General features: G+C 41.0%; 1 protein-coding gene across 14 annotated transcripts in view; it reads left to right on the top strand.

Annotated features, from left to right (window-relative positions):
- The window catches only part of bcas3 (BCAS3 microtubule associated cell migration factor), a 185005-nt gene that overhangs the window by 19909 nt on the left and 147441 nt on the right, over window positions 1-17655 (top strand). For all 14 annotated transcript variants that reach the window (XM_027147721.2, XM_047820655.1, XM_027147719.2 and 11 more), the window contains 6 exons: window positions 1243-1350; window positions 1461-1537; window positions 3051-3127; window positions 3561-3644; window positions 6397-6567; window positions 9948-10041. In XM_027147721.2, the coding sequence (XP_027003522.1) occupies window positions 1243-1350; window positions 1461-1537; window positions 3051-3127; window positions 3561-3644; window positions 6397-6567; window positions 9948-10041 (611 nt within the window). The remainder of the gene's footprint in view (window positions 1-1242; window positions 1351-1460; window positions 1538-3050; window positions 3128-3560; window positions 3645-6396; window positions 6568-9947; window positions 10042-17655) is intronic.

The raw sequence follows: 17655 nt of genomic DNA, 5'->3' as shown, positions 1-17655 counted from the left end.
GTGAAGCACGCCAGTGTTATAGCCACATCGTTTCATCTGCTCTTTATGTCTGCACAGTTTATGCTGGGAATAGTATTTTGGGGGATTTGTCCCCTTTTTGCTCCTCAGTTCACCCACCTGCCAGTTTCCACTCATCAACATGCTCCCTCTCCTATCATACAACAGCTACCAACTGAACAGTGACAAGATCCAATTTAACGCCTTACCAATAATGTTACCCAATAAATAAGACAGTTTGAAGTGACGATGTACTGGGACACTGTGCTGCACATAAGATAAGAAGTGTTTTTAAATTTGAAGCCAGGAGCATAGACGGGGGGAAAAGAACAAGCTATGCGTTTATATGTCTTTCAGGCTATGTCTTTTTAACTGGTCTCTGGTTTGATGAGATGCCTTTATCTAAAGTCATTCACCTAAACTTGTTATTGGCTGCACCAGAGGATCAGCTACAGGAGCCACAGTGGTTCATCCTTTGAAAACTAAAGTCACCCGATGATGACTTTAGTCATCTCTCTCTCTGACCATCGCTACGATGAGACACCATGGATTTTACATGTAATTGCCGAATTGCATGTCTGTGTCGAATCTTATCTGAGATTCAAAATCAAGTTTTAGCCAGGAGGCAGACATACAGTTCAATTAAGTGACAGACGTATCAAAATCATTAGAGGTTGCATTCGGAGCCAATTATTTTGTCAGTGATTCACTAGTTATTGATTTTCTTTATTTACTGAGACAATCAGATCAGTCAAGCTGCATCCTCATTTCTTCATTCTGCATTCCACCGTGACCTTTTCTCACTCGGCTTGCACTCTGATGCAGTCGCGATGTAAGGCAGAGATGCTTTGTGCAGAGCAGAATTATCATTATCAAAGAGGACATTTTACTTTATCAGAAACATGCCAGCGAGCTGACTGCTTGACATGGCAGACCCAGCAGTGCCAGGGAAGTTGTTGAACTTTTAATGAGGATTAATGTCTGAGTTCCTCTCTGCCAGCAGCCACTTTTTCTTCCCCCCAGATTGCATGATGTGTTACTTGACAAAGCATTTAATGTCAAATTTTGGGAAGGAAATGGTTGCAACACTTTTATACTGAATACTGATGCAATTAAATTGGGAAACTGCTCTTCTGTGGGATTGTTTAGCATTCAATGCGTTTCAGATGCATTCCAATGAAGACTGATGTATTTGTGATTTGTGCTTTGTTTATAATTACTGCCATGTGTGTATGTTTCTTACAGGACCAGCCCTCCTTACTGTTGTGTGGACCTATATTCACTAAGGACAGGAGAAATGGTCAAGTCAATCCAGTTTAAAACACCTATTTATGATTTACACTGCAACAAAAGGTATCCTGTTTGTACAAATGTCCTGCAATTTTTTTTTGTTTGTTTGTCAGGATCTGTTCCAGCTATCTGTATGTGCTGTTAATGGATTCCCTCTGTATCTTTAATTGCAGGATTCTTGTCGTCAGTCTTCAAGAAAAGATTGCTGCCTTTGACAGCTGCACTTTCACAAAAAAATTCTTTGTCACAAGTAAGCAGACTTCGGTCCTAATGTAGCAGTTTTGTTTACTCTTTATCCGATTCAATTCCACTTTAAACCCCAGCGAAGGACCTCCAGTTTTGTTTAAACCCTCGCACACAATGACATCATTAAAAAGCACTCGCCTTGTCTTTTGTTGTGTGAACCTGCACAATCTCATCTCCATGCATGCAATCGGAGAGCTGGAGACATTTTACCTTGTCACTCTACACGGCTATACGATATCAAAGACCAGTCCCAGGCTCCGTACTCGACAGGCCGGTAATCACTCGCCCTGGCCATTACATGAAAACACTTGTATACTCTCTTAAGTCTGTCCTTTCCCAGCACCTAACACGCTTTGACTTCTACAGTAAGGGCCATTGTGTCCTCTGAAGTCCATATCACAATCCGAAACCAGGCCTTCTATCCCCACTTAAGCAATCGTCTGTTGTAAATTGCCATTAGCGTAGTTTTAATGGCTCTCATTGTCTGTCTGCTTTCCCAGTCCACGTCTGTGCCACAGGAAATGACCACGGTCAATAACCCCTTACATCGTTAATCTCTCTTCTAAAGCTTCTTCATCATAAAAAAAAAAAAAAAAAAAAAAAAAAATCAAGACTAGACATGTTTGTTTTTGAAAGCGATTATGAGAAGTCATAAACCAGGACGATATTCTCAATCACACTGTCAGCTCTTTCTCCGTTTGAAACGGAAGCCCAGCTCTGTAGCATACGGCCTCCGAGTCCAGTACACGTCTGTGCCTTGCAAGAGATGGAAGTGAGGTCTGAGAACAATAATGAAAATAGTTCCGGTACACAGAGTATGTTAAACACATGTTATCCTGTAACATTGGCTCCCTCTGCCTTACAGAAGCTTTACACTCTCTGTTTGTGGCTTACCTCACGCTCTGTTCATCACAGCTTTAGATCCTGCCTCCATACACCAAATTATTGTCTGCATACCTTTTGCATTCTTAAGGACTAATTTGAAGTGTCAGCACACTTCTCTCATATCACAGGGTTATGCGTTCAAAAAGGGAGCTTTTCACATTTATTAGCAAAACCGTTATGTTACAGCGTGTCACATATTATAGTGTTTTAGATTAGATTAGATTAAATTAATGGGGTGTGTGTATGTGCACACGTTCTACCCTGCAGACGTTCTCGTCCAGGCTGCATGGTGCCAGTGTTTCCTATATGGCTCTCAAGGGTCAAACTGTCTGGTGGTTAATAAGCTTAGGAGCCATCTCACAGTCACTAAATGCCATAGCCTTCAATTTCAGGCTTCACAAATTGAACCCTGTATCCTCAAGTGTGAAGATCATACCTAATAAATACTGCACAAATAAATGCAGTCCAATCTATCAATCAGCTTGTATTCTTTTGAGAAATACATGGTATATGCTCTTTTACCTTGTCATTGCTGAAATATTTTCTACTGTAAGAGTGTAACTGTCGTTTGGTTTGACTATTGCAGTGCGGCATAAATTGTCATGTTGTAATGTTTATGTTCGGTCTTGCAGGCTGCTATCCTTGTCCTGGTCCCAACCTCAACCCCATAGCATTAGGAAGCCGGTGGTTGGCTTATGCTGAAAACAAGGTAGAAGTCACACTCGATCTTCCTCAAAATATTTAAATGTTGCATGAAAATCCAAAGCATCTCATTCAACTTTAAACAGACCTCATTTTATTGTTGCACTGTATGATAAAAGTTTCTGATTTGCTGCTAGTTCATTTAATGGAGTGTTGTTTGCTGCTGCACGATTGAGGTCAGATATTTCTCAGTAATGAACAGATGGGCCAGTGTGTCTGGTGTAGCGTAATGACTTTTGGCTAACAGTGAGTGAGTTTTCGTCCTTAAATGTTGAATGGGAACAGAACGTCTGGAGGAGGTAAGATGCAGAAGGGGTTAGGGGTTTAGGGTTTTAGGTCCTAATGGCCCTTTCCGCCCTTTCTGTATGAAGACGCCAGGCAGGCCTCTGTGGAGTAATGATAATGTGTGTGTGTGTGTGTGTGTGTGTGTGTGTGTGCAGCTGATCCGGTGTCATCAGTCCCGTGGTGGGGCATGTGGAGATAACTCCCAATCCTACACTGCTTCAGTCATCAGCGCTGCAAAAGTGAGTAGATGTTTCTGCCTACAGTTCAAGGCAAAATACATACATGCATTGTGAGTGATATCTGAAAGTCTAAGACACAAATAAAAAACTTAGCTATATGCGTCTAAATCTATTATTTAAAATAATAATAAATATTTTTAACCCATTGACTAAATGACAGATTCTAAGCTGATATATAAGCCAGTCTGTAAATGGATCCATTTGCCTTATCTAAACTTAAACTATAAAGAGACAGTGTTTTAAAAAACATACAAGTGTAGTTTCTAGTAAAATAGTCATAGTAATAAAAATATATTATTACAATACTGTCTGCGTTGCTATATAAATATCACTAGTCACGTTAATAACTGATAAAACGTCTTGGCATGCTCAGTACTTCCCTTCATTCTTTTTCCTTTGAGTTATTACAGCATTCCTGTTTGGTTTTCTATTGTGAATAGACATGCTCATTCTTCTATAAACGTATTCTTTATTCTATGTGGATACTATATTTCGTTTAGTGGTGGAAAGTCTTTTCAAAATGTGGTTTTATGTATGTATGTATGTATGTATGTATGTATTAATTAATTGATTTACTTTATTTATTTATTACTTGGAGTAATCTTACTGTCCAGCTATCTATAAAGACATCTCATTAAGATATTTCCACAATAATATTTCTCAGTGGTACAAGACAATACAGTCAGTTTACCGGAGGCCTTACGCATATTTTGAGAAAATCCTCCTCTGACACACTCCCCAGTGCATCTGGTTTTAGGCTCCTCTCCCCAGCAGGTTAATTGATTTATTAAGCCCACATCTGTATTCCCAGGCCGGCCTACTCTCCTCCCTAACGAGCTCTAACGGCTTACGTGAGAGAAGCACCATTAGCCCTAATGGTGGCATACATCAAAAGCAGCGCCCTAAAGGTTAGCAGGGAGGAAAACATGGTTAAAAAAGGCCTGATGCGTAGACGGGGCCGTCTGCAGATGGAGCCGTGATTTATAACCGTCTTCTTCGTCCTGACACGCCGTCCCTGTGCTGAGTGGCTCTGAGTGCGGCTGTCGAGGGGCCAGGGGGCTATCTCCCATCAGTCCTGTAACTCAATCACAATGCCAGGAGGGGGGGTGTGCCTCGCTCTGGATGGGGGGGGGCAATGGGGACTGAAAATTGAATTGTGACAGAGCACAGACTGTGTAAATGAGCGGGATGGGACTCCGGGAGCAATGCTGTCGCGCCAGCCACAGGACAGTGTTTGAGGTGACTCTGGTAGTGGCTTCAATGTTGGTGTCTGTGTAAAGCGGGGCAGTTGTGTACTTGTGGTAAATGGATAGCATGGCTTAAGTGGAGTGTCTTGCTAGTTTCTCACTTGATGTAGTACCGAGCCGCTCGCTTTGTCTGTGTACGTGTGTGTGTGCTGTCTAGGCCCCTGAAGAGCTTAATCAAGCATTCAGGCCGGGCGGCAACGTCAATACCTTGTGGCGCCTGTGTTTGTTGGGCCCTCTGGATAGTGCTCTGACAAGCCCACTAACAGACTGTGTGTAAATTGCCTTGGCCCATCAATTATTAAGAGAAACGTTTGCCGCCTAATTGATCAACGCTAATGTGTTTTCTAATCACTGCAGTTGGAGTTTTTAGTGCTAATCCAAACAGTCAGCATTGATCAAGGCACTGGGCAGCGGGGGTAGGTGGTGGCAGATCCTATTCCTGACTCCTGCTGTCCCAGCATTTTCTTATCTCTCTGTTGCTCAGATTGCTAAGCTAACACACTCCAGCAGAGCATTCGCACGTCATGTGTTTAGATGATGCCTAACAAAAACATGTTGATCTTACTGGAATTTGCACAACCACAAATGCCTGGAAATATTAGGAGCTCGGAAAAGAGTTGGAGATGCACATCATATAGGATTATAATGAACAGTTTGATGAATTATCTGCTGAGGGAAGGGGAAAGGAAAATAAAATTGTATCAAATCATATTAAATAGACTTTCGATGTGGTCTCGCTTTGTATCATCTAAAATATATAAATGTTGAAAACTGGTGGTAGCTATTCAGGATACCTCATTGTACCTTTAAATTAATAGAATATTTAATTCAACAATTTATACAGAATTAGTACAGGCTTATCATTTGAATGATGTTTCTGAGCATTTCAGGATTAGGGTTGTGTGTACGCTTCTTGATCCTTGTCACTCGGCGCGAAAAACGAAAGCAAGACGTGGATGCAAAATGTCTTGAGGGAAAATTTGTTTATGCTTGACGTAAAGGCAAATTACTATTTTGTGAAATTAGTCTTTAATTAAAAGATCACTTTTAAATGTTCCTTATATATCTTTTAGTTAATTTAAGCCTTAGATGTTTTTTTAATATTAATAAAACAAAATTTTGACATTTTCAAATGGAGCATGACAACAATTTATATAGAAACGTTTTACTTTGTGGTTTGAATCATTGCCTTTTAATGTTTCATTATTGATGATATTTAGTTTCTTTTGCATTAGACTCCAGGGGGATAAGGAATAATATCTGAATTTGTACATGACACAACCAGTTCTAGCTTTTTTTCTAGAACAAAAGCTCTTTAACATATGATGTACATACAGTGCTGTGTGTTCTGGTTTTGCTGAAGGATGTTAGAAAGGTTTCAGCAAAGAGAAACTCTACAGTTCATGAAGAAGAAACAATTTGCATTTGTTTAAAATTTTATGATTGTATTTTTAATATGCAAAACTTCAATGAGTATTTTACCTTCTTTTCTTTTTTATTCTTAGACACTAAAGACGGGACTGACGATGGTGGGTAAAGTAGTCACCCAGCTTACAGGCACACTGCCCTCTGGAGCTCCAGATGAAGAGGGTACAGCTCACAGCAGCAGCCGCCGCAGCCCTCACCAACCTGGCGTGATTACTGTCATAGACACACACACTGTGGGAGAAGGACAGGTACACAAACACACACACACGTAAACACACACACATACACAAACGCACAAACACACACACATTACAGCACGCATTTTAACAGCCTGTACCTCTGTTTAAATTTTAATCTTTCGAAGAAAATATATAACAGATTTTAGTCTTGTTTGTAAGTCAGTCTTTTTTAAACTGTAAAAGGAAAACATAACTTTTTACTGGCTTTAAGTTCCATCTCTCCCCAAAACAAATACAGTAATGCAATGTTACAGGCTCACTCAAGTCTGTTTCTTTCTTTGATGTGTATTGAACTGTACTGTACACGGATCAGAGGATTGAGTGGGACAGAGGATTATTATTTAATGTTTTGTTTTCATCATGGGGAATAAAAGTGTGTTGGTTGATATTTTTTGCTTTAGTGTTTGTCTGTAATGACAGCAGCAATGCCAGGAGTCACTTTACGTTTCTGTTTTATTTTTTTTTCTTTTCTTTTGAGAGTTTGTCTGACCTTGATGTAAAAACATCCTGAATAGTTCTGTACCATTTATTAATCCCATTCAGCATTCTCTTTCAAGAAGCTTTGTGTCCTGCACTGATTTGTCATCACTATGTTATAAGGAAGCATATTCTGTAAGTTCCGAGTTCGTGGCAGGACGACGACTGCCAGGCTCATGACATAATACCACTTCCTGTACCTCGGCTGTCCCTGGCACGAGGGCTGCCGTAGTGAGAGATGAGAGCCAGGTGAGCAGAGGTGAAGGGAAGACTGGTGACACTCAGAGTGCATCTGAAGATGAACACCATTCGACTGCTCTTTTGTGGACATGCAGAAACCGCTCCCAGGTGTTCATCTTTCACACAGGATCTCTTTAATGGAGTGTCAGCTTAACAGACCGGTTTAAATGTTTGCAGTTCTCTCGTTCAAGGATTTTTACTCAGACAGAGGTTAAGTTGGAACAGATTTCCCTCATGTTCCTTTTTTACTTCCCCCTCCTTCTCACCCCGTGTTGATTTTGACCCGTGTAAACAGCTCGTCTGGTTTCCTGGGCTGTTAAAAATCTGAAGGTTAAACCAGAGTGTCCACAGAGGCTCGACCTCACACGCTACACCCATTCAGAGGTGTGATTTATTCCGCTTACGCACGCCTCCCGTTTTTCACCAGAGTCAACACTTTTACCTCTTCATTTGAAAGCTGTGGAAAAAAACGCATGCCATAGTCACCTCTTCAGCATGGCGTAGATGAAACCTAACATCACAAGATCTAGGCCACTTAGTAACATGTTATTGTGGCCGGCACACATGTACGTACACACGACAATCCTTTGTTCATCAGTGTGATCTATAAGGACTAGCACACCAAGGGGTCGGCTGTCACAGGAGAATAACTGACTGACTTCGTTCTTCAAACTTCACATCTGAAATATTTTATTTCTCTATTATACCACATCATGTGTTCACGATTACAGATTTTTTAAGTTTATTAAACTATGTATAGTTATTTTTAATGTTGTGTAATGTTAGTTTCTGTTATCATGTATGTTATACCTGACCTCCGTTCTTGTCCTTTCCTCACAAGACTCTTTTTTTTTTTTCTCTCTTAATTGAATTTTTTTTTTTAGGTCTTAGTAAGTTTGTCAGACCGAAAGTTATTTGTCCATTGTAAAAACATTACAAGGTGCTGACACTGAAGACCATCTCCATACAAAGTGTTTCACCAAATCAGTGGTCATACATCCTTATTTCACTGCTATTTTTCTTATGGTGTACCGAAAGTCTGAGTGAGAAACTCAAATTAAAGCCGGAAATACTATCAGAACTGCTGTTTTGCAGAAAAAGAATGAACACAATCTAACCAGTGCGAGTGGAGAGAAAATTCAACCGCTCTTTGGTATAACTCTTCAATAAGTTACTGGCTATATACTGAGTTTGTAACATCCTCCAGGAGTTTTCTCCTTCTGCTGGTTTTCATCTCATTCCCTACAAAGCACTTTTTTCACATAAATTTTCAGTCATACCTGAATCCCTGTAAAACATTATCTGTTCTCTGGTATGAGACCTGTTTTTTGTCACTGGGGCATTTTTTGTGAGTCTGAACTGAAACGTCTTGGTTTGAGAGCAAGGCTGTTTTGTGTTTGGACTGGGTTCTATTAAAATGAGCGGCATGCTCCTTAATGCAACACCCCGCTAGATTTATCACTCTTCTCTCTGGCCTCCTCATGTCTGGCCTTAGTTATAATCTCTTTCATGAGTCAACTTTAACAGAGGGCCACTGACTAGAGAATGGCCTCTTGTGGAGCACCACCTCTCTCCTCTCTCTCTTACTCGCATTTTTTTTTTTTTTGCTCTTCTTTATCTTCCTTCTTGCCCCTTTTCTGTCTGTCTGCTTTCTGCTTTCGCTTTCCTTACTCCTCCTTCTGTTTCCCAATCTCAGAGGTCACTTTTTTCCTGTTGTAACACATAAAGGATGAGTTACAGATCCATAGTGCTGCTCTTTTAACTGAGAGCTATTAATCTCTTTTGGATATCTATTAGCAGAGAGACAGTCTAGAGTTTCCTCCTGCTGTGTGTGCTTCAACTCTTTCAACGCTTCATGTATTCTTTCATTTTTTTAGGTTCTGGTCCTAGCTATTGTAGATATCGTATACAAACTCAGTGTGCACAGGAGAACGTGGTGGTTGTTTGTTGGTGTAAGACTATACGAACACATGCATTGTGTTTAACTACTGCACCATCACTTAATGCTCAATACTGACAGAAGGTGTTGATTTGTTTTCTATCTCAGCAGCTCAGACAGAAATTGATGTTAATGTGCTCATACTAATACTGTGTCAGTTTTATTGTAACATCTTACTCAGAAATGTATGTAGCCAACTCACCATTTTTAAAGGGATTAAACAAAAACTTGTGTGATTAATGATAAGGTGAATCTTTCTGTGAGAACATGTCTGGGGAAGGTGTCTCCAGTGTCAGCATGTTGTATTGTATAGGAGGCAAAGATGTCTTCAGAAGTGAGTGGGAAGACTGTTTACAGATGCTGTAACGTAAACGATAGCATGTCTCATGGACGTTCACATTAAAGGTAACTATAAACGTATCAAAAGTATGACGTGCCACAATGTCTTTCATATGACTTATGAAGTAAAACACTCCAGAACGTGCTGTTATTCAGGGCATCGGCTTTAGCACAGTAACCGGAACTGGCTACTTCACTTCACCCAGTCATTGATTATGTTCTTGCTTTAGTTAGGATGCAGTTTTGTACTGACTCAGTGTGCATTGCAATGTGGTCTTCTTTGGAGGCAGAGTGAATGCAGTCAAATTATATTTGGTTATGTTTGGTCTGCTGAATCAAGTCTTTTTTTAATTTGATGACTTTAATGTTGTGATGCTTTCGTGTGTATCTGTAGGTGCTTGTGAGTGAAGACTCCGATGGAGAGGGAGTGGTCGCTCATTTTCCAGCTCATGACAAACCCATATCCTGTATGGCGTTCAACCCGAGCGGTAAGTATAACCATTTACAGTGCCTTACCGAAAACCCCACATCTATTAAAGTTGACACTTAAGTAATTACTCTTGATCCCAAGTGTTTATGTGCATATGGTGAAATTTGATGAGAAGTGAAAATGGCAAAGAAGCACCACGTAGCAATGCCAATGTCTGTAAAATAGCTTGTATGGGATGGTCGAAGATGTTTTTTTTTTTTTTTTGATGTGGTCTACTTTAGAAAGTGTCTGGCACCAGGGCATTGAGTTGAAATGAGTGATTGTTGGCCCTGTGGCAATAAAGTCTACATCCAGGCATTTTAAACACACTAGCACACTGACTAATCAGTTCGTGTGTGTCCATGTGAAAGTGCTAACTTAACCCTGATGTGTGGATGAAGTATTGCCAAAGCCCTCGAGCTCCATCAGGTCCAGTTTCACCACCTCAAAGATGAAATGAAATTTGAAGTGATCACTCTGTTGAAGAAGATGCGGGACAAGTTGGTAATTCATTATACATTTACTTCCGCATGTCACAACACACTTTACCTCACAGCGACACCGAGGCAGGTCTGACATTCATCCCATCACATGTCTCGGAGAGTCACCTCAAGTTCTATAGCCATGCCCTTGGCCTGACCTTGCATGTGCCATGCTGTGTTATAGCCAGTCATCAGAACACCTTTGTGCTTTTGCACATTGTTGTGTTTGTCCTTCCGGAAATCTACTACAGCTAGCGTATGGTGTCATGTGTGTTACAGGTAGAGTGGCCAGTTAATAAGGAGGTGCTGACAGCTCCTGCCTGACAGTGCCCTTAGAGGAATCCTTCAAATACCAGTCCTTATTAATGCACTGTGGGAAAGTCCACGCAAGATGGCTCATTTTCCACCTCTGCCTAGCTGACCTCTGCTAAGCTCTGCTTTACACCCACCCCCTCCCCCAAACCCAGGTCCCCCCAACACTTTTTGAAGGCTTGATAGAAACGTCACTGCTCACGTTTGATGAATTTAAATGGTGTGAGAAAATTTGGATACTTTGATACAGGTTTATTTGTGTAGCAAGTTAGACTCAGAGCTTGTCACATGTTATAAACCACTTTTTATATAAATCACGTTAATCCAGTGAGATTTTCTCTTATATGCTTTGTGGCAGTTAGAACTTTGAGCAGTTTGGCAAGAGCTGCTTCAGGCTGATATAGAGCTCATGTGCTGTTTAGATTATAGGCATGCGCTGCAGAATATAGCATCCGGCTTGTATTTTGCAGTCTTTCTAGTTCGGAACCATGACCGTGCCATGGAGAATTACACTTATTTTGTTTTAGAATAGCTGCTCTGCACACTGCTAGTGTCTGGTGTAAAGCCATTTTATTAACGTGACCGCGCACACACTGCTGCCGTGGTCTGTTATAAAATAGGCTTAAGAGAAGCTCCAGATTGAATAAAGGCTAATGAACTCACTCCCTTTTAGTAACTGCTTTATCCTGGACAGGGTTGCAATGGATCTGGATCTGGGTGCGAGGTGAGAATACACCCATGAAATCCATTGCAAGGCACCATGCACACACATTTACACCTGGGGGCAGTTTATCTTAGCCATGATGAAACTAGACACCCAGAGGAAAGCCATGCAGACAGGGTAGTTACATGACAGACAGTAACATGAGTTTAGGATTGAACTGGGGACTCTGGAGCTCTGCCTATAATAATAATAATAATAATAATAATAATAATAATAATAATAATAATAATAATATGATGATGATGATGATGATGATGATAATTATGATGATGTTAAATAAAAATAAAATATTATGGTTAATAATAAAATCTCCTTGCAGGCTCCAAACACTTCTCAGATTAAGATGGTTTATTAAATTACTACTAAATTACTACTTTACTAAATTACTACTCACCTATAAGTGTGTGTGTGTGTGTATATATATATATATATATATATATATATATATATATATAGAGAGAGAGAGAGAGAGATAGATAGATAGATATATGTAGTGATATTAAAATGGTAGTGTTCTCTTTCTTTAATACATTATATGTGTTAGACAAGCATAAGTGTGACCGAGATTATAGGTGGAATATAAATATAAAGAGAGTTTGATCTGAAATAGCTGGCCTGTTGGGGGCGCTGTTGGTTAACCTTTGTCTGTGAGCTGAGAGCAACCTTTGTCCTATTAACCTGCACGGAGGAGAGCTGTAGTGGACCTACACTTAGTGTGCTCTCGCTCTGGTGAATGACACAGTGATCATCATCCACACAGCCTTTTCATGTTTGTTTGTTGGCTTAGCTACTTTGCAATCCTGAGCAAAATACAAACACAGCTTCTGCATTCACCAGAGTGTGACACACTATTTAAATGTTGTGTAGTGTGAGTTTGTTTTTCCTAAGTTCTAAGGGTTCTTACATGAAATAATGACGCAAAGACTATAAATGAAAACCCTTTAAAATCTGGTTTGACTGACAAAATTAGCTGAACTTTAAGAGAGTTGGTACAGCTGCCTCGATGTCCAGTGAAAGCTTGATGTAGTGTTGTGGTAACTCTTTTTTTTTACAATATTAGACAGAGGTCACAGGCCCAGCTCAGGGAGGCCCCACTCGGGTCCAGTGAGTGTTAAGCCTCTAGCACAGCCCTTTGTCAGACGTCTTCTGCCTCATGCAGAGAGGACTGCAGGCAACTCGGTTTAGATATCAGCAGGGCGCACAAAACTTCAAACAGATTAACCTTCCACTTGTCTGCTTTAGTCAGAAGTAATGGGATGTGTCTGTTATCACTCGTGTGCCCAGGAATAAATCGAAAAGGCTGTAAGAATTGTTACAAAATCATGAAATTACTTAGCACCAATAAGGCTGAGAGGATCCCTCTATTTTGTTGAGACTAAAAGAGCCTGTAAACAGGGAATGAGGTCTGACTGACTATTCATCATGAATGGACACACACACAAGTCATTTAGGTGCCTGACATCATAAGATCAAAAAAACAAGTTCTTCAACATTGTTGGTTTCTGGCCTTCTGGCTCAGTGTAAAGGGATTGATGTTAATTAGCGGGAAACAGTCCCTGTCTCCTAGCTGCCGCGGATTCAGAGGGAATTACATGCAAGGGCTCGCAGCTGCAGTGGAAAGTGTCACGTTTGCTGTAGGATCGACCACAGCTCCCACGGGTGTGGGTAGATTTCAGAAATGGAAAAGAAAAGCCCTAGGACAATGCAGTGATTTGACACTGACTGGCAAGCACAGCTCCCTACTCCAAAATAAAAACAGTTGTGTAAGAAACCCAACTCAGCAGTATATGTTGGACACACAACAGAAGAGCAAGGATGGAAAATGGTGGCCATGTGGTAGGCTGGCGCTTGCTTTATGGTTTTTGTAAGATCTATTTGTAGGTGTGTAATTAAAGGATACTCCAGCGGACTGTACAAACCTGTACATCTTATCCATGTAGGCTTATTTTGGGAACTTGTGACAGCTAGATTTCAGCTTAGCATACAATAAACTGCTCTCCTGTAAGTGTTACGTGTTAACGGGTTGCATGTAAGCCTGAGAATATCTTCAGTAGAATCAGTGTGATTCTGCTTCTTTCTGGTAGAACGGTTCAGTGTTCTTGTTCGGAAAATGATGATTTCATGTAATTCATTATTACTCAATCTCTGCTTTATCATGGTCATGGTCACAGTGCATACAGAATACACCCTGGATGCCACTTCAGTGGGCACACACATGTTCACACGCTCGTTCGCACCTAGAGGCAGTTTGGAGGAGATAATCCACATACCGGCATGTTTTTGGGCAGTGGGAGGAAACTGGAAAGCCCAGAAGAATCCCACATGGACACATGTGAAACCTTATACAGACTGTAATCCGAGATCAGGATAAACCGCATACCCTGGAGCTGGTGCACCACCGCACCGCCTGTTCAGCATACTTTACACAACATATTTTGAGGTAAAACAAAAAAAAGAAGAAGAAGAAAGAATAAAAAAAATTACACTCAATATTCTAAACCTGACACCAGTGGCGTAAAATGTGTTCTGGACATTTTTAAACTCCAGCAGCAGAAAATTTATAATACATAATATTTTTATATGATCTTTTTCTCTTTCTTTTTCAAAGATTTCAGAATTGTATTTGCTATGATGTGTGTGAGAGACAGAGAGACAGAGAGAGAGAGAGACAGAGAGAGATGGTAGCTGCAGATCGTCTTTCAGAGTTTGAACACAGTGGGACAGTCAGAAATGATTACAGGTTCTAGCTGAGAAGTTGTCTTTTTTTAATGCCCCTTGCCAGCAGGGAACTTGGTATTAGTGGAATTTGCCTGGAGCATAGGCTCTGTCTCGTAAAGTTGATCTCTCTGTTAAATCAGATGATCTGATTATTGATTTAATATACGCTTTTCTAACAGAGAAGTAAACGTAGCAAAAAAATCTTAGCATGAATAGAATGTTGTTTCCACCATCCCACCATTTTGTGCGACATGTTTTTAGCTGTTTGCAGTCTGATGACACTGCTGGTATGCACACAGCTTTATTTTGTGGAAAAATATTAGTTGATTCCTTAGATACCTTTCTACCTACCAAAACATGTTCAATTCAAAATATTCACAAAGCTTCGCAGTGCTTATTGCTATTTTTAATTTTATTTTATTGTTTATCTCATCATAGAGGTAGCTTTATAATGAGGCATAAAATAACTTAAAGCCTAGAACAATCTAAAATGAATCAGCCATTGTCCAGGAAAAACCTAGAGCTCACCTCCGTCTGAACGGCATTAGCGTTGAAGCGGCACGAAGAACTGTGAAATCAGATCTGCCGTGCTGAATGTTTCAGGGGATTAATTAGTTAACAGGACATTCTGTGAAATAAAAGAGAACGTTTAGACGAAATGAGATTATCATCCACTGTCTGCAAAAAATGCAAAGGATTACACGTTTCATCCGTTCACTCCTCTTATCTGGAGATTTGGTGGTTTTCCCAATTTGTTTTTGGCCTTTTTATCATTCACACAAAAAGCCGCATAAGGCTGGTTAAGCCTCTGTGGGAGAATGTGCTTTTCTACCACCACACCACTGATGAGCTTTGGATTGTAAGCGACGAAGTAATAGCAGAACCTTTGAAGATGATGTGGAGCTTAAATACAGTCCCTCACGTTAAACATCTTTACCACTAAACTTAGGAGAAACAAGGAAGTAAAGTGCTTAACAAAAACCAAAATCTGTCTGTGCAACAAATGACCCAAGAGCACCTTTTCCCCCTTCACCTCTTTCCTTTAACCTCTGATATAAATAGTGGATGAGGTTTCCTAGCTATGAATGTGAAGAGCTGCTTTATGCCAGAGCACCACAGGAGTGCTGTGCCACGAGTGTGTTTGACAAGCATGCTCTTGGTACCAATTTGCCCAGACAAACAAGGCTCCCAGCCACAGGATGCTGATGCTCTCCAGTCATCTGCGGAATCCACTGCACTCCTCCCTACAGCCCAGAAGAAGGAAAAAACTGTATTACATTCTCTCAAGCTTATGGATTGCTACAAAGTCGATACGGTCCACTAGAACCAGATCCGTCAGTATGTCCTTGCTAATATCAAAGCTGACTCCAGCTTGGGATCAAACAGCTCCACTTTTAGAAGTTCTCACTTGGTCTGTGAAAGATTAACAAGTTATTGACTGACCCGAGCCAGTCCCCTTCCTCTCCTCCTCAGCATTATCTGATGGTTGGATTGAGGGTGGCCTCTGGACTCGGAAAGTGTTGCTTGTTTTAGGCCTGAGTGGGTGGCTTTGATGTAAAGCTGGAGTCTTTTTTCCCCGTTGCATGTGTGTGTTCCACGGCTTTCATAAACACCTCGATAAGTGTAACACGCAGGGTGATATCACTGACCGAGTGGACACCCACATGAATCCACACGCAGTGCACATGCCCATGTCATTACAGCATTGGAAGCAGCACCATAGACAAAGCACAGTGATTGATGTGGTTTATTTACTCTCTTTATCTCCACTTCAGAAGTACATGTCTCTGGTGTAGAGGAGCCTGTTTCCTCTGTCCTGTCCCTCAGAGCGCTTTCCACACACATGTTTAATTTGAGATTTCCTTTTTTCTCAAAGGTTTTAGACAACTGTTGTTAATTAAGATGGCTCTTTTTGTTTAAGCTCTCTGTACAGCCAAGATGAAGATATCAATGCTAGACAGACTGCTGACATCAGCTGCACTGACTCAGGGGGTGACTTCATGGGTTTTCTCTTATGCCTTCTGCTTGGGTTGTTGTTGGGGGGGTGGGGGGGGAGGGTTATAGATGTGTGAGGGGGGGGGCAAGAAAAAAGGGCAACATGAGTCATGAGTTCAAAGGGCAACATGAGTCATGAGGGCTTAAAAAGTACAATGTGGTATACCACAAGGTCCTGTTGTTTTTCACCTTACTGTTCTTGTTTTTGTTACATTCAGCCCACTGAATATGTAATCCACTATCAATGTAATGTAATCCACGTTAGCTTTCAATTTAGCTTTTTATTTAGCTGTAGCAGTGCAACCTACAGATGTGTATAAGGCCTGTGGTGCAGTCTGTTCTGCTTTATGGACATCCAGTCAGAAAATCAATATAGTCAAAACCAGCCATATGCTAACCTAATAGCATATTATGCCTGTACTAATTGAAGCTATATCAGCTGTCTCTTAAGGTTCCTTCTTGTCTATGTGGTTCTGCTTACCATGTTTAGAGATTTAGCACATTTTTAAGTGCTATTTTAATAAGGATCGCATAACATAACATGTGCCTGATCCCATGTGTCCACATGGAAAATAACTTATTTTAATTGAAGCAAGTATGTTTGTATATTCATGTGCCCCACATGTCTTCCCAACATCATAAATAATTCTTTTGCCTCGGGGATAAGGTGTTATAAATAGGATGTGTAAGAGGTTGCTTTAACGTCTCAGGTTCCTGAAATTTTGTGGTGGCTTACCAGCACCGAAAAGTCTGCTTTTTAATCTTGCTTCCTGTGGGCTAACCAACTGACGCCTCTCCGCGAGGCTCCGTATTTCAACAAGGCCACAAAAGCCCCAGCACTACCTTGCCAGTCTCCACTGGCTCTTGGAGAACAGAGTGTACCATCAGCAAACTGGTGTCTCAGTAAGCTGGCCAAGCCTCATCTGTCAAAGCCAGGGTAAGCAAGGGAGTGAGCGTGCAGGGCGAGGGAGAGGAAGCTCCCAGATAAACATACCGCAGCGCCTAAACTCCTAATCACTCTGCGCTTCCGTTTCCAGCCTCTATAATTAGAAGGCCGTCTTTTCCATGTATTCCCAGTTGATGCAAATGCTTCTTGTGGCTTGGCACCTCATTTGGGGCGTAGGTTAGTTTATGGCCGAGCTGTAGCTTGGTTTAGTCTTCTGATACAGCATAAATAGCTAACCGCCATCTAATTCACTGCCTGACTGTTTTTCTTTTTCATGTGAGCAATCTGTGCATGACCCTTCCTCCACCCCTCAACACTGCTTCCTTTCTTGCCGCCCAGTGTGAGGGCTCAGCCACACCTATAGCAGCTGCAGCTCTGAAGTGTGAACATGAGGATGCTGGAGCACAGGCTGGATGAGCTCATCTAGTACTTTGGCTATTTTGGTGTCAATTTATT

This window comes from Tachysurus fulvidraco, chromosome 11, assembly GCF_022655615.1.
Source record: "Tachysurus fulvidraco isolate hzauxx_2018 chromosome 11, HZAU_PFXX_2.0, whole genome shotgun sequence".
Classification (NCBI taxonomy): domain Eukaryota; kingdom Metazoa; phylum Chordata; class Actinopteri; order Siluriformes; family Bagridae; genus Tachysurus; species Tachysurus fulvidraco.
The sequence above is the reverse complement of the archived record's forward strand: the minus strand, read 5'-3'. Positions and strand labels throughout refer to the sequence as shown.